The sequence below is a fragment of the Schistocerca piceifrons genome, chromosome 3, assembly GCF_021461385.2.
Source record: "Schistocerca piceifrons isolate TAMUIC-IGC-003096 chromosome 3, iqSchPice1.1, whole genome shotgun sequence".
NCBI lineage: Eukaryota > Metazoa > Arthropoda > Insecta > Orthoptera > Acrididae > Schistocerca > Schistocerca piceifrons.
The window spans coordinates 741872422-741893187 of NC_060140.1; the positions used below are offsets into that span (position 1 = coordinate 741872422).

Genomic DNA, 20766 nt, shown 5'->3' on the forward strand with positions numbered 1-20766 from the left:
CGCAAGCCACCTGACGGTGTAAGGCGGAGGGTTGTGCGTGGAAAGAAGGATTGTCGGTATGCCTCTGTGTGGGCTCTAATCTCTCTGATTTTATCCTCATGGTCTCTTCGCGAGATATACATAGGAGGGAGCAATATACTGCTTGACTCCTCGGTGAAGGTATGTTCTGGAAACTTCAACAAAAGCCCGTACCTAGCTACTGAGCGTCTCTCCTGCAGAGTCTTCCAATGGAGTTTATCTATCATCTCCGTAACGCTTTCGCGATTACTGAATGATCTTGTAACGAAGCGCGCTGCTCTCCGTTGGATCTTGTCTATCTCTTCTATCAACCCTATCTGGTACGGATCCCACACTGCTGAGCAGTATTTAAGTAGTGGGCGAACAAGCGTACTGTAACCTACTTCCTTTGTTTTCGGATTGCATTTCCTTAGGATTCTTCCAATGAATCTCAGTCTGGCATCTGCTTTACCGACGATCAACTTTATATGATCATTCGATTTTAAATCACTCCTAATGCGTACTCCCAAAGCTTTAGGATCAGAATAATACAGACGATGGAGGTTCCGCAGCTCAGTGCACTGAGATAAGAACCTAAAGGTAGGGAATAAATATTTCATGCAGCACGAAATTCAGAATGAGCAATAGGTGTGGTGAGCTTCGGAAACTGCTTAGTTTCGCAATAAACAGTTGCTGACAAGGAAGGATAGGAATACAGCAATCAGTTGCAATCCCAATGGTTTTTATCACTCTTGCACATCTAGATTTCAGCTATAAATAGCCATCTTCAGTGCTTTTGAGCGAGTTATCACTCTTGCATATCCTGATTGCAGTTATAAATAGCAATCTTCAGAGCATTTGCACTGAATATGGCTATTTATAGCTGAAAGCTGGGTAAGCAAAAATAATAAAAACTAATTGGATTGAGACTGGTTGTTGTATGTCTGTCCTTGCTTAGAATAACATAAACACTCTGCACAACGGTTCCACCTGGAGTGAAAGGTGGGGAAACAACAGCTTGCCGCACTAACGTTCTGGCGCTATCTTGCAAAGCAATCTACAGATCTTCACGTTGGAGTATACTACACGGAAGCCGCAATAATGAACAGAAAAAAGATCCACACTATGTGTCATCCATCTTGAAAGAAATTTATCACCATGTATGGAAACTTACAAGAAACTAAATTGTTCCAAACAGAGCTGGCCCAGATTTTCAAAATGAAACTCTCACACAGTATACTTCGAGAAGATGATATTGGATTGTGTGTGGGTTCCTTCAACTTGGCAGTGAAACACAAACTTCTGAGAGTATACTTTGAAGAGTATTTGTACATAACAGGTGAGTAACTGCTGCTGAACTGTGCGTATAAGGAATGGAACCAAGTGAAGTTAAACGACGAATTTAGCTCAGCCAGTCCACCGCAGCACAGCAGTGAGAACTTCTTGTAGTTTTTACTGTTCATGGACGACGCCTGGTTCAACCGAGGTCGCTTTATTTTTTAAGTGCCTTAATAGCCATGTTTGGAATGACGAAATCCGTGCGTCACGCACGTCTCAGATCACCAGCAATAATTCTATATAAACCTGTGGACTGGAATCATACAGGGTGCTCTAACATTCCTCCTACAAACTTCTAGGAATTTTAGGGGGGACTGAGTGGACATTTATTTATTTCAAGTTTCTGCTACCAGTTCATATCTAACATAATGCAACGCATTTCGAACATGTTTTGTTCATTTTCAAGCGTCTGTACATACATACAACGAGAAATGTTACTTAAAAGCCGGCCGGAGTGGCCGAGCGGTTCTAGGCGCTCAGTCTGGAACCGCGCGACCACTACGGTCGCAGGTTCGAATCCTGCCTCGGGCATGGATGTGTGTGATGTCCTTAGGTTAGTTAGGTTTAAGTAGTTCTAAGTTCTAGGGGACTGATGACCTCAGAAGTTGAGTCCCATAGTGCTCAGAGCCATTTTTTTTGCTACTTGAAAATTAACAGTTTTAAACTAGATTAATCTAGAACACTTTGTTTTTTACTGTAGCTGCTGGTGTGGCATTTCGGGGGAAGGAGGGGGGCAGTGTATATCTAGAAATCAAAGTCAGTGATGTCTTCTGCTGGTTTTCTTCTTTGTTGTTGACTATGTATATTACATCTTCTTGCTGCTTGACTTGTATCACTGGTGTACTGCCACACCAGCAGCTACAGTAAAAAACAAAGTGTTCTAGATTAATCTAGTTTAAAACTGTTTATTTTTAAGTAAGTTTTCTCGTTGTATTTATGTATTACAAACGCTTGAAAATGAACAAAACATGTTCGAAACGCGTTGCATTATGTTAGATTAAGCATAAAATAAAAAGTGACTGGTGGCAGAAACTTGAAACAAATAATTTTCCCACACAGTCACGGTTTACAAACATAGCCATTATGGCTGAAAATAATTGAGTAGACAATATTTGGAATTGGAACCTGTGTCCGAAAACGTACCCTTCCCTGCTACAACCATTTGAAAATATGTTGGTAACGCGACCAGTTTTACAAGCAATTTATTAGGCATGACCCAGTACATCACTCATTTTACAATTCCAGTCATTAACAACCCAAGAAACAAAAAGTAAACTTAATCAATTTTCACAAACACTGTCGTTTACAGCTGAGTCTGTCAACAGAGCAGGTTTCACTAGGCATGGCCTGCACCTCAGTAAGTACAGGAAAGGGAGACTGGCAAAGCTTGGAGGTGTCAGAATAGTGGCGGGTCATGGGATCACTCATGGGGTAACTCCTGTAGTACTTGGTGTTAGAGCCGCACATTTTTAGATTGAAGTCAGCTGATAGGTATTCCTGCTTACAGGAAGTCTTTCTAACAAAGGAACCACTTTCTACAAAGGTTAGGTGTTCAAGCTGTGAGGGAATTAGCACATTTCATCAAAATATACAATGTATTAGAGATAAAATTAGTGAACTGCTTAAAGGTGTTGACTCCGACATTATTGGTATTTCAGTGCACTTCTTAAATAATGTGACAATTCAGAGGCTTACTTTACTTGGATATAAGTTAGCTGGCACTTTTTCTAGGAGTTCTCTGAAGTACGTGAAAAACGATATTCTATTCGAGTCCGTCGATCTTTCAAGGCACTGCACGGAAAAGGTATTTTAATGTTGTGCCGGTGTGGCTGAATTTGTTGGAACTAAACTTCTAATTGTTGTTACTTACAGGTAACCTGACTCTGATTTCAGAACATTTCTGCCCAAGCTGGAGTGGCTTCTTTGTTCACTTTACAGGAAGTACAAAAATCAGTTGTAAGTGAAGACTTTAACATTATTTGTGTAAGGGAGTGTGCAGGAAAGAGGATATTGGTAGATCTCCTTAATTCGTATCATCTGATGCAAACTATATTCTTCCCAACGGTAGTACAGGGGAACATAGCGCAACCATAGACTACATTTTGTTCGTTCTTCATTACTAGAGAGACATTCTATTAGCAAAAATGTGAATGGCCTTTCCGACCATGATGCATAAATTTTAACGCTAATAGCCTTTTGTGCTAAATCGCGTTACATATAACTATAAACTACTTAGAAAAGCTAATCTAGTTACAGATGAGACCTTCCTAAACCTCATTTAAGGAACAAGAGTGGCAGGATGTTTATAGTGCCGATAACCTAGACGATAAATATAATGGTTCCTTCAACACATTTCTCATGCCCTTTAAAAGTTGCTTTCCGTTAGAACCTACAAAACATGGTACTAGCACTAACAGGCAGCCTCAGTTATTGACTAGGAGGATAAGAATATAATGTACAACAAAGTGGGAATTATATCCAAATGTTAGAAGCAGTCACAATCGAATTACAGTAGCCCATTACAAACAGTATTGAAATGTGCTTAAAAATGTTATTAGGAAGGCAAAAAGGACGTTGTACGCAAATAGAGTAGCTAATCAAAGGATAAAATTAAAAACATACGGCCAGTCGTGGAGGAAGTGTTTCGTCAGCAGCACCAGGGTGGGGATACAAAGTCAGTAAGTAGTAGAAACGTTTCAGTTACTTATAAGCCGGATATATATACTGTACTTGATAATCACTTTCTGAATATAGCAGGTGAACTTAATAAAAGCTTATTTCCTACAGGAAATCATATAACTCTCTTATAAAATACACTCCTGGAAATGGAAAAAAGAACACATTGACACCGGTGTGTCTGACCCACCATACTTGCTCCGGACACTGCGAGAGGGCTGTACAAGCAATGATCACACGCACGGCACAGCGGACACACCAGGAATCGCGGTGTTGGCCGTCGAATGGCGCTAGCTGCGCAGCATTTGTGCACCGCCGCCGTCAGTGTCAGCCAGTTTGCCGTGGCATACGGAGCTCCATCGCAGTCTTTAACACTGGTAGCATGCCGCGACAGCGTGGACGTGAACCGTATGTGCAGTTGACGGACTTTGAGCGAGGGCGTATAGTGGGCATGCGGGAGGCCGGGTGGACGTACCGCCGAATTGCTCAACACATGGGGCGTGAGGTCTCCACAGTACATCGATGTTGTTGCCAGTGGTCGGCGGAAGGTGCACGTGCCCGTCGACCTGGGACCGGACCGCAGCGACGCACGGATGCACGCCAAGACCGTAGGATCCTACGCAGTGCCGTAGGGGACCGCACCGCCACTTCCCAGCAAATTAGGGACACTGTTTCTCCTGGGGTATCGGCGAGGACCATTCGCAACCGTCTCCATGAAGCTGGGCTACGGTCCCGCACACCGTTAGGCCGTCTTCCGCTCACGCCCCAACATCGTGCAGCCCGCCTCCAGTGGTGTCGCGACAGGCGTGAATGGAGGGACGAATGGAGACGTGTCGTCTTCAGCGATGAGAGTCGCTTCTGCCTTGGTGCCAATGATGGTCGTATGCGTGTTTGGCGCCGTGCAAGTGAGCGCCACAATCAGGACTGCATACGACCGAGGCACACAGGGCTAACACCCGGCATCATGGTGTGGGGAGCGATCTCCTACACTGGCCGTACACCACTGGTGATCGTCGAGGGGACACTGAATAGTGCACGGTACATCCAAACCGTCATAGAAGCAATCGTTCTACCATTCCTAGACCGGCAAGGGAACTTGCTGTTCCAACAGGACAATGCACGTCCGCATGTATCCCGTGCCACCCAACGTGCTCTAGAAGGTGTAAGTCAACTACCCTGGCCAGCAAGATCTCCGGATCTGTCCCCCATTGAGCATGTTTGGGACTGGATGAAACGTCGTCTCACGCGGTCTGCACGTCCAGCACGAACGCTGGTCCAACTGAGGCGCCAGGTGGAAATGGCATGGCAAGCCATTCCACAGGACTACATCCAGCATCTCTACGATCGTCTCCATGGGAGAATAGCAGCCTGCATTGCTGCGAAAGGTGGATATACACTGTACTAGTGCCGACATTGTGCATGCTCTGTTGCCTGTGTCTATGTGCCTGTGGTTCTGTCAGTGTGATCATGTGATGTATCTGACCCCAGGAATGTGTCAATAAAGTTTCCCCTTCCTGGGACAATGAATTCACGGTGTTCTTATTTCAATTTCCAGGAGTGTAGCTTTCCCAGATTGTTATCTGAAACACTCCTCCACGATACTGACAAGGGGGAAATTGGGCCAACAATTAAATCGCTAAAGATCGAGGACTCTTATGGATACGACGGGGTACCTAACAGAATACTTCTAATTGTTGTTACTTACAGGTCCCCTGACTCTGATTTCAGGACATTTCTGCATTTCTGTTCTGCATATATTATCCCAGTACTTAAACGTATCTGTAACTTTTCCTTTCGGAATGGTCAGTTTCCTGACTGTTTAAAGTATTCAGTAGTGAAGTCACATTGTTAAAAATGAGGCCGCCCGGTTGGCCGTGCTGTCTAACGCACGGCTTTCCGGGCGGAAGGAGGGCCTGGTCCCCGGCACGAATCCGCCCGGCGGATTTGTGTCGAGGTCCGGTTAATCGGCCAGTCTGTGGATGGTTTGGCCGGCCGCGGTGGCCAAGCGGTTCTAGGCGCTTCAGTCTGGAACCGCGCTGCTGCTACGGTCCCTGTTTCGAATCCTGCCTCGGGCATGGATGTGTGTGATGTCCTTAGGTTAGTTAGGTTTAAGTAGTTCTAAGTTCTAGGGGACCGATGACCTCAGAAGTTAAGTCCCATAGTGCTCAGAGCCATTTGAACCATTTTTTTAAAAAAATGAGAAAGGGATAATGCAGATTCGAGGGTAGTTTGAAAAAGTTCTCGGAACGGAACAGAAAAAAGTACTTAAATCACTGATTTTTTTATATTTTTGAATGTAATCTCCTTGTAGATTAATGTGCTTGGTCCAACGACGTTCCAGTGCCTCGATCCCATCTCGAAAATGAGTTTCCTCCAGGCCTGCAAAATAGCTGTCAACTCAGGCTATCAATTCTTCGTTTGAAGCGAATCTTCGTCCGCCAAGAAAAATTTTCAGTTTTGGGAAGAGATGGAAGTCTGACGGAGCCATTCAGGTGAATAAGGCTGGTGTGGCAACAATTCGTATCTTAGTTCGTGTAATTTTGCCATGTCGACGGCACATGTTTTTGATCCAGCGTCAATAGTCGCGGCACCCATCTTGCAGATAATTTTTTTCATTTCTAATTCTTCAGTTAAAATGTGATACACCCTTTCAGATGACATCTGACAAGCGTGAGCAATTTCACGCTCTTTCAATCGGCTATCCTCCATGACCATCTTGTGCACTTTTGCAATGATTTCTGGAGTAGTGACACATCTTGGCCGACCACTGCGCGGATCATCATCTAAGCTCTCCCAACCAAATTTAAATTCATCTGTCTACTTGACAACAGTTGAATATGAAGGAGCAGAGACCCCCAGTGTATTCTGGAAATCGGCATGGATGTCCTTTGCTTTCATACCTTTGTTTACGAAGTACTTAATTATTGCTCGAATCTCGATGTTTCCCATCTTTGCAAATCACTACGCGGGAACAACAACAGACCCACGTCACCGCCACAGCTCTCTTCCAAGAGCAATGACGTGGCACGTGTTTACAGGCAACAGTCCAATGAATATCACGTGAACTACTGGTTGCGCTACCGCTGACCTTGGTAGTGAAGCATGTTGCGTGCTGTACTGACATAGTATCATATAATATAGTCATGACGTAAGTTCGTGGCTTGTAGAAAATAAATTGATGCTGAATCACAGTAAGACTCAGTTTTTACAGTTTCTAACACACATTTCAACAAAAACTGACATTTCGATCACAAAGAATGCACATATGATTAGTGAGACCGAGCATTTCTAATTCTTAGGCGTTTGGACAGATAGTGAGCAGTCACAGTAAGCCCATGTTTAGAGTCTTGTTCAAAAACTAAATGTTGCTTTATTTAAAATTAGAACAGTACGTGAAATAAGTGATCAGGGTTGCCACACGTTTCCCAAGTCAAATTCCCTGATATTTTCCTGATTTTCAGACAAGTTTTAGCATTTTTCTCTGACAAATTTCTCAAGGATAAGTAAAGACAAGCTGACAAAAGAATGTAAGGGATTCAGTATTTCTAAAATCAAAAATCTTAAGTAGCCTACTAACATCAACATCTTTTGTAACGGACTGTTTTTAGATGGAGAAAGCAAACCGAACGGTATACACATTTTATTAAGACCAATGTTGTTACTTTATTCCAATAAAGCGAACACATTTGGTAATAAAAATACGCATTTCGTTGGAGTCGCAAGAGAGCTTTAAAATACCTTCACTGCTTTCAGAAATAACTTCAGAAAAAAAGCAGGTCTCTTGAAGGAAACATATGAGGTGGGAAAGAGTTGTGTAAATCAACATCTTTTGTAACGGACTGTTTTTAGATGGAGAAAGCAAACCGAACGGTATACATATTTCATTAAGACCAATGTTGTTACTTTATTTCAATAAAGCGAACACATTTGGTAATAAAAATACGCATTTCGTTGGAGTCGCAAGAGAGCTTTAAAATACCTTCACTGCTTTCAGAAATAACCTCAGAAAAAAGCAGGTCTCTTGAAGGAAACATATGAGGTGGGGAAGAGTTGTGTAAATCAACACTATAGGTGACCGCTAATAAAATGTTGGTTTTACTACGTTCATTATTGTCGGTTACAACCCACTGTGTGAAGTCTATTATTCTACAGGTATTATGTGATTTTTGCTTTAAGAAATACATGAATACAAAGCGTACAAACTCCCAGCGACTGCCACAATTTTCTTCTTCTTATTGTCTATACTTTCTAACGTATAAACTACTTCCGAAGTGCCAAACTGTACTAAAATAAATAGACTACTGGCCATTAAAATTGCTACACCAAGAAGAAATGCAGATGATAAACAGGTATTCATTGGACAAATGTATTATACTAGAACTGACATGTGATTACATTTTAACGTAATTTGAGTGCATAGATCCTGAGAAATCAGTACCCACAACAGCCACATCTGGCCGTAATAACGGCCTTCATACGCCTGGACATTGAGTCAAACAGAGCTTGGATGGCGTGTACAGGTACAGCTGCCCATGCAGATTCAACAGGATACCACAGTTCATCAAGAGTAGTGACTGGCGTATTGTGACGAGCCAGTTACTCGGCCACCATTAACCAGACGTTTTCAATTGGGGAGAGCTCTGGAGAATGTGCTCGCCAGGGCAGCAGTCGAAGATTTTCTGTATCCAGAAAGGCCCGTACAGGACCTGCAACATGCGGTCGTGCATTATCCTGCTCAAATGTAGGGTTTCGCAGGGATCGAATGAATGGTAGAGCCACGGTTCGTAACACATCTGAAATGTAACGTCCACTGTTCAAAGTGCTCTCAATGCGAACAAGAGGTGACCGAGACGTGTAACCAATGGCACCCCATATCATCACGCCGGGTGATGCGCCAGTATGGCGATGACGAATACACGCTTCCAATTTGCGTTCACCGCGATGTCGCCAAATACGGATGCGACCATCATGATGCTGTAAATAGAACGTGGATTCATTCAGGTTCGTCGTTGAGTACACCATCGCAGGCGCTCCCGTCTGTGATGCAGCGTCAAGGGTAACCGCAGCCGTGGTCTGCGAGCTGATAGTCCATTCTGCTGCAAACATCGTCGAACTGTTCGTGCAGATGGTTGTTGTCTTGCAAACGTCCCCATCTGTTGACTCAGGGATCGAGACGTGGCTGCACGATGCGTTACAGCCGTGCGGATAAGTTGCCTGTCATCTCGACTGCTAGTGATGAGAGGCCGTTGGGATCCAGCATGGCGTTCCGTATTATCCTCCTGAACTTACCGATTCCATATACTACTAACAGTCATTGGATCTCGACCAACGCGAGCAGCAATGTCGCGATACGATAAACCGTAATCGCGATAGGCTACAATCCGACCTTTATCAAAATCGGAAACGTGATGTTACGCATTTCTCCTCCTTACACGAGGCATCACAACAAGGTTCCACCAGGCAACGCCGGTCAACTGCTGTTTGTGTATGAGAAATCGGTTGGAAACTTTCCTCATGTCAGCACGTTGTAGGTGCCGCCACCGGCGCCAACCTTGTGTGAATTCTCTGAAAAGCTAATAATTTGCATATCACAGCATCTTCTTCCTGTCGGTTAAATTTCGCGTCTGTAGCACGTTATCTTCGTGGTGTAGCAGTTTTAATGGCCAGTAGTGTAAAACGGCTATAAAACGCCGCACTGTACAATGTACCAGCAGTGAGACAGTCGCAAGTCCTCTAATCCATCACCTGTGGCCTCTGGCCAGCCGAGGAGCACCACAGTCCTGGGTATATGGATAAACCATGAAAATCCGCCGTATTACGCTACATACAGACAGACCCTGCCTGTGGGCAGACCAGTGAGAGTAGATCCGACAGGTAGAGCCCACACATTAGTAGAAAACTATGGGCTTCAAATCGGCAGGCCCGATCCGTTAGATACACCCACAGAAATACCCTGCGGTTTTGGCCCGTCTTGGTAGTCCACTCGTGTGGCCAGTATTCACGTGTCACAAACACCATGTTGATAAAATGAGACCGCGGTGATCACCAACGCAACAGATAACTTGGCGAAAATACTCTGAGAACCAATACTAATGAGGATAGCAACTCACCGTAAAGAAGATCGCTGAGACACAGACAGGCACATACGAAATACAATCACATTCTCACGGTTAAATTTTTGGCCATAGCCTTTGTCAGAAAACGAGAGCGCACATACATTCACACAATCACTCAGACACAACTCATGCTCACACGACTGTTGTCTCCGGTCACTGCGTCAACAATCTCTGAGAATCAGGTCCAAACAAACCACTGCTCACGCTTCCCTGCCTCTCATCGGCAGCTGCTAGGCTAGCAGCAAGTAGTGGTGGCAGCACTGACTGCAAGATGAAGGGAGGGGTGGGAAGGGGAGAAGCAGTAAAAACGAGAAAGTAGGGAAGCGGCGCGCGTACTGAGCTGCGCCCAGCCAGTGACGATGCATGACATCTCAGTAAACAAACAATTTCATGCTACTGAGACAAAAACGGGATTTTTCCAGTGTTTTTTTCCCTGATACGTTTGAAATTCGCTGATATTCCCTGATTTCAAGAACTTGTGGCAACCCTGGTAATAGTTCAACACGAAATGTGGTCTAGGATGGGATGGGATGTTTTGGGTGAGGACACCAAACAGCGAGGTCATCGGTCTCATCGGATTAGGGATGGATGAGGAAAGAAGTCGGCCACGCCCTTTCAAAGGAACCATCCCGGCATTTGCCTGAAGCAATTTAGGGAAATCACGGAAAACCTAAATCACGATGGCCGGACGCGGGATTGAACCGTGGTCCCCCCCGAATGCGAGTCCAGTGCGCTAACCACTGCACCATCTCGTTCGGTGAAAAGTGGTCTACTTTGCTTATTTTCATTCAGTTGTGACGTATGGTGTTATTTTTCAGGGCTACTACCCTGATTCAAAAAGGGTATTTTTGGCTCAGAAACGTGTGGTTGGAGCAATCTGTGCTGTAAGTTCACAAAGCTCTTGTCGACCTCTGTTCAGTAGTCTGGGAATTCTGACATTGGCCTCTCAATACACATTTTCTTAAATGTCGTTTGTTGTCAACAATTTCAGCCTATTCCCAGGAGTTAGCAGCTTTCACTCGGTTAATACTAGGCAGAAATCCAGCCTACATTTGGAAGAACGCCTCTCCTTGACTCTTGAGCAGAAACGCGTGCAGTATTCTACTGCATCCATTTTCGATAAACTTCCACAATAATTTAAAAATCTTGGCAGTAATACACGCACTTTCAAGTCTAAGAGTTTCCTCATGGCCCATTACTTCTATTCTGTCGAGGAACACCTGAGAAAATTAAAAAATTAAGCTGATTCCTGAGTTATGTTGTTGATCGCGTTTATTTAAACTTATGGCTTGTCGTCTGCATAGGATTCGTAAACGTTTCATTTTGTCTTTTATTACTCTTCTGTTATAATTTCACGTACTGACTCGTTCCACGACCATGGAGACTGGTGGTTCAATTTGGTTCTATGAAACACAACACGTAAAATATAAATTTAAAAAATATAAACTTAAACTATTTTGTCCTTTTCAAAGGGGGGTTACCATTCTGATCCAATACAATAAGGTTCCATGTAGTGACCACCAAGTTCGGTGCAGACATTGTACCTACGAATGATGAAACGGTCCACCTGCTCTATCACACTTGGTATCTCTGCTGTCTGTCCTGCATCGACCACAACTCGTGAAATCAGCACTTATCCCGTCTCTACAGGAGTCTCATAAGCCAAACTCTTCATTCGATTACAGACGAAAAACGCCGGTGATTGCAGAGGCCATGCGATTGGACCACCGCGGCCATCTGCTTCCGAATCATTGGTCCAGATGTTCCCAAGCATCATGTGAGTAGTCAGCAGAAGTGACGTCAAGCGGAAACCAAATGTCTTGACAGACGTTCAATGGTACAACATCCAACATACTTGTTGTACGAAGGTCAGGCAGGTGGGGCCCGTGATCTTGGGTGGCAGCAAGTACAGTCCAATCATATTGCTATCCAGAATACAAGCTCACACATTGATACCAAATCTGATGTTCGAATGCCTGGACATGCGTGGCACGTGGGTTTTCGTCTGCCCAGACATGGTTGTTTCGGGAATTGAAAACACAATTCCTAGTAAATTTACATTCATCTGTGAAGAGAATGCGCCGTAGAAATACTAGGGATTCGCTGATGCAGCGGCGCAGAAACTGCGTACGGAACTTAATGCGTGGTGCAAAATCGGCTGGCATTAATGACTGTATCCTTTGGAGGAGGTATGGATGTAGTTGTTGGCCATATACCAGACAGTGCTGCGATCAACTTTCATTGCATGCTCATGTACTCTCTTCAACGAGATGCAGTACGCTCTCTCCAACTCACGTGTGTAACGTCCTACTGAGCACCACAGTCATGCCTGCTGACGGTGAAGATAACCCTTTCTCGAAAAGCTGCTGCATAATTGTAGTGTAAAGGGTATGCGATGGAGTCGGACGCCGTAGATAACAATCTTTGTAAAGGCGACGAGTAGATCTTCCCTTACCATAAACTTTGCCATTCGGTTTATTATGCAAAATAGTACTCAACCATGTTGCTCTAACACTCCCAGCCATGTGAATGAGTATCGAACCAGGTCAGAGAGATAGGACAGACTTAAAATGACATCAGCCGATGCGACGTAAGCAGCCCCCACCACCACTACCCTGTTGCATAGCTACCTAGTAAACGTGCTTTCACACGGCTGCAGCACGGAACTGTACGTTTACGGACATAGGTTCCAGTTCAACACATCGTTTGCTCGGCCCCCTGTACAAGTCCTAAAAGTTTGTAAGGGGAATTTTATAGCACCCAGTGTAAGATTCATTAATAAGTTCTTGTTTGCTGCTACCACGTTTGAATGGTGCAGGTTACTTGATGTTCATTTTCGATGTGTTGTTCACCATTAAATGTATCCTCCAACATAGAAAAAAAAAATGGCTCTGAGCACTATGGGACTTAACTTCTGAGGTCATCAGTCCCCTAGAACTAAGAACTACTTAAACCTAACTAACCTAAGGACATCATCACACACACCCATGCCCGAGGCAGGATTCGAACCTGCGACCGTAGCGGTCGCGCGGTTCCAGACTGTAGCGCCTAGAGACGCTCGGCCACCCCAGCCGGCTCCAACATAGATTCGCTGTGTTGTGGAATTCATAAAACATAAGCTCTTACGTGAGTCGCTGTGTGTGTGTGTGTGTGTGTGTGTGTGAAATCTTATGGGACTTAACTGCTAAGATCATCAGTCCCCAAGCTCACACACTACCTAACGTAAATTATCCTAAGGACAAACACACACACCCATGCCCGAGGGAGGACTCGAACCTCCGCGGGGACCAGCCGCTATGTTGTGGCATTTATAAAACATAAGTTCTTACGTGAGTGAAGTTTCATGTGTGGCCTTTGCACCCCTCGTATCAACCCGCTCGCATTTTGAGCCAGCTCTCTGAATTCTCATAAGGGCAATCTTCGATTTCGTTTCGATGTAATAATGAATGTACAGCCAGTTAGTTTGAGCACACTGAGCCTCCACAGTGTATCAGGCTTCTGCCAGAATTAGTTCATCTTTATTCGTAGTTATGTGTAGATTCCACAAGTGTGCCTGAGTTGAAAACTTCATGAGACAGAATTCGCATTTCTGGAGCGCAGCGTACTGATAACTACAACGGAGATAAGGTTAGGTAAGTGAGACAAGTGAATGAAGTGCGGCTGGCCTACAAGGATGCAGTACAGCTAGACAGGTCAGTGCCAACATAGTACCAAGCACTCCTGTAAACTGCCGTCTACTGTAACAGAGCGTTATTTTCGACAGTACGTTGTCAATTAGATTTGTCATTCAGTATTCGCTCAGAGTTATTTTTGTTATGCTTGGTACCAATATTGCTACATTCGTATTAGAAATTAGATTGACCACGAGCAGGTACTGGAAATATTGAAGTGCAGTTTAAAGTTTTGTATTACACTTCTGTATCAATCACCATTTTCTAAAAATGGGTGATGTGACTTGGCAAGACAGCCAAGCCACTAGGAGATAGCCGAAAGGCACGCGTTTAAGCTCACGCAGGCTGGCGTGAGGTCTGTAACAGTTAAAGGAGTTATACTAGCAAGAAAAGTACGTAGCTGCTGGAATAATTAACTTTAATCCATAATTGGTGAACATCGGTCTGACGGTACATGCATCACAAGATAAATAGCAAATGATAATGGCGCATTGCTAGGTCGTAGCAAATGACGTAGCTGAAGGCTATGCTAACTATCGTCTCGGCAAATGAGAGCGTAATTTGTCAGTGAACCATCGCTAGCAAAGTCGGCTGTACAACTGGGGCGAGTGCTAGGAAGTCTCTCTAGACCTGCCGTGTGGCGGCGCTCGGTCTGCAATCACTGATAGTGGCGACACGCGGTCCGACGTATACTAACGGACCGCGGACGATTTAAAGCTACCACCTAGCAAGTGAGGTGTCTGGCGGTGACACCACAGGTGATCACCAGTTAAGTTGTAGCTGTTATACACTCTCTCATATTTATATCAACTTTAACAGTTCTTGGACGAATTGCTTGTACTGCATATTGGAAATCGTGTTTCGACATTCTGGTAAAATTATGCAATAGTTATATAATCCGCATCAGTTCTCGAGTTAAATCTTCTGAAGCATTCCGATACTTAAAAAAGAGAACGCTTCCATAAAGCCCTGTTTCTCTTGTTCATTCTACTTTTATCTTTGTGTGAAGTACAAGCAGTAGAGCAGCACTCAATTCCTCTAGCTCGCGTTCGTCCATTTTATGGCAATAGTGTGGCTCTGAGCACTATGGGACTTAACATCTATGGTCATCAGTCCCCTAGAACTTAGAACTACTTAAACCTAACTAACCTAAGGACAGCACACAACACCCAGCCATCACGAGGCAGAGAAAATCCCTGACCCCGCCGGGAATTGAACCCGGGAACCCGGGCGTGGGAAGCGAGAACGCTACCGCACGACCACGAGATGCGGGCTGGCAATAGTGTGCCCTCTTGCAAACACTTCTGGTCCGGAAACGTATTGCGGCAAACGTCGGGCAATAGTGGCCGGTAATGTTGTAGTGTATGTGGCTGTAGTTAGTGTGGCTGCAATATTGTTGACAACACTCTCGCGAACGAATTTATGTGCCTCCAGTGCCCGTGTCCCTTGAGGAAGTGTGGCATCGAATAAAGCATGCACTGTAGACCATCTTGAAGGACTTGCTACGCCGAGTAAGGGAAGAATTGGATGACCGTGTAGATGTGTCTCTTGTGACTAAGAGTGCATGCATTGAAGGATTGTGATTAACGTTCAAAACTGCACCAATCACTTATAAACACCCTGTATGGGCGGCAATAAGCAATTTTTATGGCACGTGTAAAGGTACACTTAGCGAATTCAGCTTGGGATGCGGGTCAGGAATCGATATTGAGTATGAGCAGTGGAATAATGTATGCAACATATCCACGGTATTATAGGCCACTACTTCATTTTCATAGATGACAGGACAGTCTCCCGTTCCCATCATAAAGTCAGCCCACCTTACTAAAACAATGGACGTTCAGTTGTGGGCTTTTCACAGGACCTGAATAATGTTTTTGGGGGACGTGCTTTGGAGAATTTTTTGCAGTTAGCGCTCGGATAATTCGGTATCTGCGGATAATATACCGAGAGAAATACGACAACAAACTACTTAAATTAGTGGAGCGTATAATAAATAGGCGGGCATCTTCAATTACGGTCTCCGTTGGATATATTCTTTACTGAACACCTGACAAGTATGGGGTAACGTCTCGTCTTCACACCATACCATTTTTTTCTGTACACTTTCTGCTTTTTGTTGCCATGAGTCGATCTATAGTGAGAAATTCATGTAACGTTTGATGCAGGTGGTGTAATACCTTCCGGGGGATTATAATTAAAGTGTAGAAAATCCCAGAGGTCCATTGCGGGCTTTAATTATCATATGGTAACGAAACTTGGTAGATGGGCTAATGCCTTAATGCAGAACCGCTCGAAAAAAATTAGTTCCAATTTTGGCAACCAGCTCAAAATCTGGCGCTGTACAGCATCTGGACGACATCTCCGGTGCTCATATTGAACAGACCGTGTAAGTGGTGGTTAATAATAAAACCAACATCAAACCTTTCTCACTTCTTTGGCTCTTTTCGTCCACGTCCTGTTCCTAATCCATTAATATGGAAACATTTCAGTAAAATACAGGGAGTCTACAACTTGTACAAAAAAACTAGACTGCAGTTATAAAATTCAAAGGACGTCAAAGGGAAGCAGCATTTGAGAAGAGACAGACTTTTAGCATTTCCCACAAGTTATTCAATCTGTACCTAAAGCATATACACTCCTGGAAATTGAAATAAGAACACCGTGAATTCATTGTCCCAGGAAGGGGAAACTTTATTCACATTCCTGGGGTCAGATACATCACATGATCACACTGACAGAACCACAGGCACATAGACACAGGCAACAGAGCATGCACAATGTCGGCACTAGTACAGTGTATATCCACCTTTCGCAGCAATGCAGGCTGCTATTCTCCCATGGAGACGATCGTAGAGATGCTGGATGTAGTCCTGTGGAACGGCTTGCCATGCCATTTCCACCTGGCGCCTCATTTGGACCAGCGTTCGTGCTGGACGTGCAGACCGCGTGAGACGACGCTTCATCCAGCCCCAAACATGCTCAATGGGGGACAGATCCGGAGATCTTGCTGGCCAGGGTAGATGACTTACACCTTCTAGAGCACGTTGGGTGGCACGGGATACATGCGGACGTGCATTGTCCTGTTGGAACAGCAAGTTCCCTTGCCGGTCTAGGAATGGTAGAACGATGGGTTCGATGACGGTTTGGATGTACCGTGCACTAATCAGTGTCCCCTCGACGATCACCAGTGGTGTACGGCCAGTGTAGGAGATCGCTCCCCACACCATGATGCCGGGTGTTGGCCCTGTGTGCCTCGGTCGTATGCAGTCCTGATTGTGGCGCTCACCTGCACGGCGCCAAACACGCATACGACCATCATTGGCACCAAGGCAGAAGCGACTCTCATCGCTGAAGACGACACGTCTCCATTCGTCCCTCCATTCACGCCTGTCGCGACACCACTGGAGGCGGGCTGCACGATGTTGGGGCGTGAGCGGAAGACGGCCTAACGGTGTGCGGGACCGTAGCCCAGCTTCATGGAGACGGTTGCGAATGGTCCTCGCCGATACCCCAGGAGCAACAGTGTCCCTAATTTGCTGGGAAGTGGCGGTGCGGTCCCCTACGGCACTGCGTAGGATCCTACGGTCTTGGCGTGCATCCGTGCGTCGCTGCGGTCCGGTCCCAGGTCGACGGGCACGTGCACCTTCCGCCGACCACTGGCGACAACATCGATGTACTGTGGAGACCTCACGCCCCACGTGTTGAGCAATTCGGCGGTACGTCCACCCGGCCTCCCGCATGCCCACTATACGCCCTCGCTCAAAGTCCGTCAACTGCACATACGGTTCACGTCCACGCTGTCGCGGCATGCTACCAGTGTTAAAGACTGCGATGGAGCTCCGTATGCCACGGCAAACTGGCTGACACTGACGGCGGCGGAGCACAAATGCTGCGCAGCTAGCGCCATTCGACGGCCAACACCGCGGTTCCTGGTGTATCCGCTGTGCCGTGCGTGTGATCATTGCTTGTACAGCCCTCTCGCAGTGTCCGGAGCAAGTATGGTGGGTCTGACACACCGGTGTCAATGTGTTCTTTTTTCCATTTCCAGGAGTGTAGTAAATAAAACCAAGAAGAAATTAAGAAAACGAACTAAAGCTCAGAGAGAAGAAATAAGAAGTTTAACATACGGCTATAACATTGTGGTTGAAAGATCAGTTGAACGGAATGTTTTCTGCAAAAAGGTTGGAAGATTGATGACAAATAAAACAGTAGAATTAAGGCAGGCGACACTGAGGAAATTACGAAATGAGACACTAAAACTAGTAGATAATTTTTGCTGTTTGAGCAACAGCATAACTAAAAATGGCACAAGTAAAGAGAGTATAAAAATACAGTCTGGCAATAGCAAGAGAAGTTTTTCTCAATAAGAGCAATTTGTTAATAGTGAATATAAATTAAAGTATAAGAATGTATTTTCCGTGAGTATTTGTCTCGAGTGCAGCCTCTCACAGAAATTAAACGTAGGCAGTATTCAAAAAAGAGAATAAAGTTTCTGAGATGTGACGCTATAGAAGAATGGTGAAGATTAGATGGGCAGATCGAATAGCTAATGAGAAGGTACTGAATTCCGAGGAAAAATTTGGGAATAGCTTGACTAAAAGAAGGGATAGTTTGAGAGAACACATTCTGAGACATCAGAATATGGTCAGTTTGGTAATGGAAGGAACTGTGGAGGAAAGAATGCTTGAGGCAGACCTCGTTTTGACTATAGTTAGGATGTACAGCTGGACGTAGGTTGCAGTAGATATCCAAAGATGGAGAGTCTGGCATAGGATAGACTAGAATGGAACGGTGCATCAAACCAGTCTCCGGGTTGATGATCACAATAACAAAAATGTCCATATCATGAAACGGTGTTCCCATATACACAGTCCAATCCCAATAACAACGACATTACAACAGACGATCTCCTCTTGCCAACTGTTGAGCAGTGTTATAGTGACATTTCTCTTGGCTGCTACTGTCTCTTATCATTATTGTGTTGTGGACTTTGGAGAACGGAGGATTATCTACACTCATGCTCATAAATTAAGGATAATTGCAGAATATGGTGCCACACAACGTGGCACTTCACAAAATTGGCGCTAATAGCATAGGCACATAGGGAAGACACACGACACAGATCTGTAAGTCCACGGTATTGGTGATAAGTTGAGAAAACCGTCCCAAAACACACGTGCTACAAAACGCCACTGTTTCCATGTACCCCGACATCAATATGGGATATGATCACCATGCATGCGTACACAGGCCGCACAGTGGGTTGGCATACTCTGGATCAGGTGGTCGAACAATTGCTATGGTATAGCCTCCCATTCTTGCACCAGTGCCTGTTGGAGCTCCTGAAGTGTCGTAGGGGTTTGAAGATGTGCAGCAATACGTCGACCAAGAGCATCCCAGACGTGCTCGATGGAGTTTAGGTCTGGAGAACAGGCAGACCACTCCATTCGCCTGATATCTTCTGTTTCAAGGTACTCCTCCACAATGGCAGCTCGGTGGGGCCGTGCTTTATCATCCATCAGGAGGAAGGTGGGACCCACTGCACCCCTGAAAAGGCGGACATACTGGTGCAAAATGACGTCCCGGTACACCTAACCTGTTGCAGTTCCTCTGTCAAAGACATGCAGGGGTGTACGTGCCCCAATCATAATCCCAACCCACACCATCAAACCACGACCTCCATACAGGTCCCTTTCAAGGACATTAAGCGGCTGGAATCTGGTTCCTGGTTCACGGCAGATGAAAACCCGGCAAGAATCACTGTTCGGACTTTACCTGGACTCGTCCGTGAACATGACCTGGGACCACTGTTCCAATGACCAAGTACTGTGTTCATGACACCAGGCTTTACGGGCTCTCCTGTGACCAGGGGCCAGTAGAATGCACCTTGCAGGTCTCCGGGCGAATAGTCTGTTCAGTCGTCTGTAGACTGTGTGTCTGGAGCCAACTGTTCCAGTTGCTGCAGTAAGGTCCCGAGCAAGGCTACCTGCAGTACTCTGTGGCCGTCTGCGGGCACTGATGGTGAGGTATCGGTCTTCTTGTGGTGTTGTACACCGTGGACGTCACGTACTGTAGCGCCTGGACACAGTCACCATTAGCACGTCTGAAAACATCTGCACACTTACTCGCTGCACCGTACTCTGACATGCACCAAAACACCTCTGCGTATGTGGACTGCTGCCAGCGGCACCGTGCGACGACTGCAGGTCAAATGCACCGCACGGTCATACCCCGAGGTGATTTAAACGCGCAAACCGTCCACCAGAGCGTTGTTTCACAATGTATCAGCATTATCCTTAATTTATGAGTATGAGTGTACGTAGATGTAGAAGGTGACGAGTTCGTACCTGCACCTCTGTGTTGTCATCCTTGAACGTCTCGTTCTGCAGATTAGAACAGATCTCGTCGGAGAGGCGGAGGTCGACCCTGCAGGCGCGGTCCACGAAGAACGCCTGCTCGACCACAGAGGTGATCATGAAGGCGAACATGTAGAGGAACATGACCGGCTCCACAGATATGGCCGACACCCACCTGCAGCAGCCGCCTTCTCTGCCATCTCTGATGTCATCTTCCTGCAAACAGCAATCGACGTGGTCAAGCATCCATGCACCGAAAAGTATAAACAATAATAAAGCTACGAGATGTTCCAGCTGAACGAAACACTGAGTATCGCCATAAATTTACATTTTCAGCTTTGGATGGCACACAAACACAAATCAACAACATAAGCAGTACAGAGATCATACAGATGTAAATATACAGTGGCTTGTACACTGAGGTGACAAAGTCATCGGATAGCGATGTGCACATATACGAGGAGTGTTTGAAAAGTCCGTGCAATCATAAAAACTGCTTATGTGTTTGGGGTATTTTCTTTTATTTTTCGACATAGTCTCAAAAAAATGGTTCAAATCGCTCTGAGCACTATGGGACTTAACTTCTGAGGTCATCAGTCCCCTATAACT

At 45.3% G+C, this 20766-nt stretch overlaps 1 protein-coding gene across 1 annotated transcript in view; it reads right to left on the reverse strand.

Moving 5' to 3' along the window:
- The window catches only part of LOC124789482 (proton-coupled folate transporter), a 302728-nt gene that overhangs the window by 171481 nt on the left and 110481 nt on the right, over nucleotides 1-20766 (reverse strand). Inside the window, exon 2 of the mRNA XM_047256860.1 lies at nucleotides 20149-20373. Within this exon, the coding sequence (XP_047112816.1) occupies nucleotides 20149-20373 (225 nt within the window). The remainder of the gene's footprint in view (nucleotides 1-20148; nucleotides 20374-20766) is intronic.